The sequence below is a fragment of the Marmota marmota genome, unplaced genomic scaffold (genome assembly GCF_001458135.2).
Source record: "Marmota marmota marmota unplaced genomic scaffold, marMar, whole genome shotgun sequence".
Classification (NCBI taxonomy): domain Eukaryota; kingdom Metazoa; phylum Chordata; class Mammalia; order Rodentia; family Sciuridae; genus Marmota; species Marmota marmota.
Window position 1 is genome coordinate 5188087 of NW_025999962.1, and position 4045 is coordinate 5192131.

Here is a 4045-nt window from a genome sequence, read left to right on the forward strand (position 1 = left end):
CCCCCCCCCGAGTCCCCGAGGCAGGGACCAAGTTGCACGAGTGTCCCACAGGTTTACTTCAAGGACACCCACCCCAAGTTCCCCGATGGAGGGAAGATGTCGCAGTACTTGGAAAACATGCAGATTGGAGACACCATCGAGTTCCGGGGCCCCAACGGGCTGCTGGTCTACCAGGGCAAAGGTGATTCGCATTGGCTCCCCGGGCTGCGTGGACCCAGAGAGGCGTGTGCTGGGGGGACCCGAGACTCTGGTGCAGACTGGTTGGGCAAGCCATCCTTAGCCTCCCTGGCTGTTTAGGGGATAGGTGGCCAGCACAGGGGTTGCTGGCCAGCTGCCCTGGGGGCCAGATCCATCCTGCAGACCTCCTGTCTGGGTGACTCAGTGCCCCCACACAAGCCAGCACAGGACCCTGGACAGCCTCCCCTGCACCAGCCTCTGCACTCTGCCTCCACGACTGCAGACTCCTCTTGGAATCCCCTCTGGCATTTTGGTGGGGCCCTGGGTCTCCACCTTCCTCTCTCACCCTAATTGTCCTGGGTTGTGCGGCGCTGCCCCCTCCCTGGACCCTTGCAGCCCAGTCCGCCCTGGCCCACTGAGCCGGCTCACCCCCCTTCTTCCCCCAGGGAAGTTTGCCATCCGCCCGGACAAGAAATCCAACCCTGTCATCAAGACGGTGAAGTCTGTGGGCATGATCGCAGGAGGGACAGGTACGGGGACCCCCACTGAGTTGCCATGGGCCGAGGTCCAGGTGTGGGAGGAGGCACAGGTACAAGCAGGTGCTGTTTTGCAGGCATCACCCCGATGCTGCAGGTGATCCGCGCCATCATGAAGGACCCGGATGACCACACTGTCTGCCACCTGCTCTTTGCCAACCAGGTCAGTGGATGTCACCCAAATGTGCAAGCTTGGCTTCCACCGCCAGGAGATGGGGCTGGACAGGCTGCCCAGGGTCCCACATGGCTCTGGATGGGGGGTGGCTGGCACGTGAGGGGTCTCTGAAGGCTCTGTGTAGCAGACGGGTGGAGGTGCACCCCACCTCCTGGGCCCCGCTGGAGGGAGCTGCCCCCTACAGCCTGGGAACATAGTCGACGCCCACTTCCCGGGGCAGCAGGGGCCTGTGCCTCCCACCTCAGGTCCTGAGAGCACTGGGGAACCAGAGCTGTGGGGTCCCACAAGGGCCAGGCCACAGTGTGGGCTGTTCCCTGTTAGCAAGGGGGCCACCCCACTGCAGTACTAGGTACATGCTGGTCCTCTTTCTGCCCTGTGTCCCTCAGTGCCCTGTGGATCATGCACCTGAAGGTCAAAGGCACCCTCCCTGGGTTGCCTGGCTCGGGAGTGTCCACCCTGCCCTTCACCCAGCACTATTTGCCCCTCTCCGGTTGGCAGTGCTGTTGGGCCTTGTTTCTCAGAGTCCCATGAGGTCAGGGACACTGCACACTGACCTGAGGAGCCCTGTCTCTGAATGATCTGCTGACACTGGGCATTGGCCTGTGGTCAGGGGCTCAGTTAGAGGATCTCGAAGGGCATTCCCTGATCCCCCAGGGGAGTCCTGGAGGGCTTCTTGGAGGGGGTGATGCTGGACCGAACCCTGCAGGCCTGGGAGCTGCTTGGGGCTGCTGCAGAGGGGCTGGGTCCGGTTGAGGGCGGGTGGTGTCCGCGTTCCTGATTGGGGTGTAGGCCCTGATCCCTGAGCTGCGAGGCTGGCCTGGAGGGCCGAGGGCAGCGAAGCCTCCATCTGAAGGGGACGGTTCCTGCGTGGTCTCGTAGTCCTGGGGGTCCTGGTGACGGGGTGGCCGTTCCTGAGCTGTTCCGAGTCCTGTTGAGTGTCCCCTGTGGTTTTGGCTTCTGTCTTGCCACTTGTCTTTGTAGTGTGCCTGGCCCCCTCGCCATTGAAAAGCTGCCCAGCTCCGTGTGTGCGCCACGACCCTCTTGGCGGCAGCTCGGGGCTCCCTAGGTGGGCGGTGGGGGCAGGAGGCGTCCCTAGGGCTCTGGTGGGCTGTGCCCTCTGCCCTGCTGGAAGTCTGTCTAGTGTGGGAGCGGTGGCCGCCGCTGGCTAAGCGTCTCCAAGGGTGGTCCCTGTCCCCTTACCCACCATGTGGCCCTGTCCTTGCAGACGGAGAAGGACATCCTGCTGCGGCCCGAGCTGGAGGAATTGAGGAATGAGCATTCCGCCCGCTTCAAGCTCTGGTACACGGTGGACAAAGCCCCTGAAGGTGAGAGCGAGAGGCCCCAGGGGTTGGCTGCCCTGGCCCTTGGTGCGTCCTATTTGGTGTCCCAGTGACCCTGTGAGAGGGCAGTGGTGTGAGCCCCTCTTGAGATGAGGAACGAGGGCTCAGAGAGGGGAAGTGAGTGCCCCACGTTGCACAGCTGGGAAACACCAGAGCCGGGGCTGGACCTGTTCCAGGTCTCGGCTCCAGGCCTGCAGCCAGGACGCTGCCCCTCTGGACGAAGGAGGCTGCTCTCTGGGGTGGTGCTGGGAGGCGGGGTGGCCGCGGCCGTACTCCACTGTCCTCCCGCCACCAGCCTGGGAGCAGGCCTGGCTGCCGTGACCACCTCCGTTCTGCCCGTCCAGGTGGGCAGGCTGTTGACCGTGTAGGAGGCGGTGAATGAGGGCCACCCCAAAACTTGCCCTCTGGGAACCAGGCTAGCTCCACTTTCCTGCTGTAGGTAAAAATGTGGGTACAAGAAACACCTCGCTCCGTTGCCAGAAAGAGTAGCAGCCGCAGCTTCCTGGGGGGCAGTGCCCGTGGTGCTGGCTCCAGGGACCCGAGGGCACTGTGGTGACTGAGTGTCCGGCCCCTGCAGGGGTGACCTGTGGGGTGGCCTGGGCCCTGTGTGGCCAGGCCTTTCCAGGCCCTTCTGCTGCTCGCCTCTTTGAGCACCCCTCCTGGTCTGCGTCCACCTCCTGCGCTGGCTCTGCTCCTGCTCTGAGCAGTGCGGCCGTTCCCCCAGACTCTTCCACAGCACGGGGCACACGGCGCCCGCTGCAGGGAGGCTCTGTCCACAGCAGCCGGCTCTGGGGCTGGCGCCCTCTGGGATGACCAAATTGGGTTCTAGGCCTTCCAGACTGAGCCAGGCCTGGGCCTGGTGGATTCCGGGACTTGACAGCTGTGTCCTCAGGCCTCTGGCTGGACTGGTGTCAGCCCTTCCCAGCCAGGCCCCTCCCTGCCACACCCTCCACCGGGTTGTTGATGAGCCCGCAGGGCCACTGGCCTGGGAGCTGGAGCTGCATTTTTTTTCTCCAGTAACAAAAGGAACATTATCTTATGTATCTGTAGGGGGGCAGGGGGCTGCGGTGGGCCATGGGGGGGCCTCTGGTGGCCCCTCTTGCTTCAGTGACTAATGGTGCCCCAAGGGTAGGTCCAACTTTAGCCCCCAAAGGAAAGTCCCCAGCCAGGCAGGGCCAGTGCTGATCCCTGCTGGTGGCATATGGCAATGTGGGCCACCTCCTGGGGAGTTAGGGTCATCTATTCCCTCCCGCCTGACCCACAGTCCAACAGGAGCTGAAGAAGTAGGACCGGCGGCCCCCTGCGGTTTCCCCAGGAACCCCCTTCAGCACGTGTGGAAAGAAAAGGACACCAAGTCCCCCTCCTGCCGGGGACGCGTGTCTTCAGCCCACACATTTCATGTCTGGCGCACGCGCTTCTCCCAGGCGGCCTTTTACAAAGTCCTTCCGAGTCTGTGCCCAGCTGTGAAGACGTTCTCTGTGCCTCCGGTTCTAGGAGGGGGACGGGAAGCTCGGAGGTCACACGGGGAGTCACAGGGGTGCAGGTGCGAGGGGGTGGAAGAGAAGTGAGGGCAGGGAATGAGCTGGACCGACGCGCCGAGGTGCCCAGGAGCCGCACGGCCTGCGCCTCGCTCTGTCTCCCGGCAGCCAAGGGGAGGCTCGCGGGGTCCAGGAGAAGAAGACCCCTTGCTCAGGGCAGTAGACTTCCCGGCCCAGGTCAGCATCTCCGTCCCTCCTGCCCCAGGAGCCCGGTGAGCGGGCTTGGGTGCCTCGGGGGACGCGGTCCCTCTGGGCAGGCGCCTCCCGTCATCCCGCGCC

At 64.1% G+C, this 4045-nt stretch overlaps 1 protein-coding gene across 2 annotated transcripts in view; it reads left to right on the forward strand.

Annotated features, from left to right (window-relative positions):
* The window catches only part of LOC107155821 (NADH-cytochrome b5 reductase 3), a 13802-nt gene extending 11506 nt beyond the window's left edge, over positions 1-2296 (forward strand). For both annotated transcript variants that reach the window (XM_048803053.1, XM_015501827.2), the window contains exons 5-8: positions 52-181; positions 624-707; positions 791-876; positions 2114-2296. In XM_048803053.1, coding sequence (XP_048659010.1) covers positions 52-181; positions 624-707; positions 791-876; positions 2114-2281 — 468 coding nt within the window. In that variant the 3' untranslated portion in view covers positions 2282-2296. The remainder of the gene's footprint in view (positions 1-51; positions 182-623; positions 708-790; positions 877-2113) is intronic.
* Positions 2297-4045: the final 1749 nt, after the last annotated feature.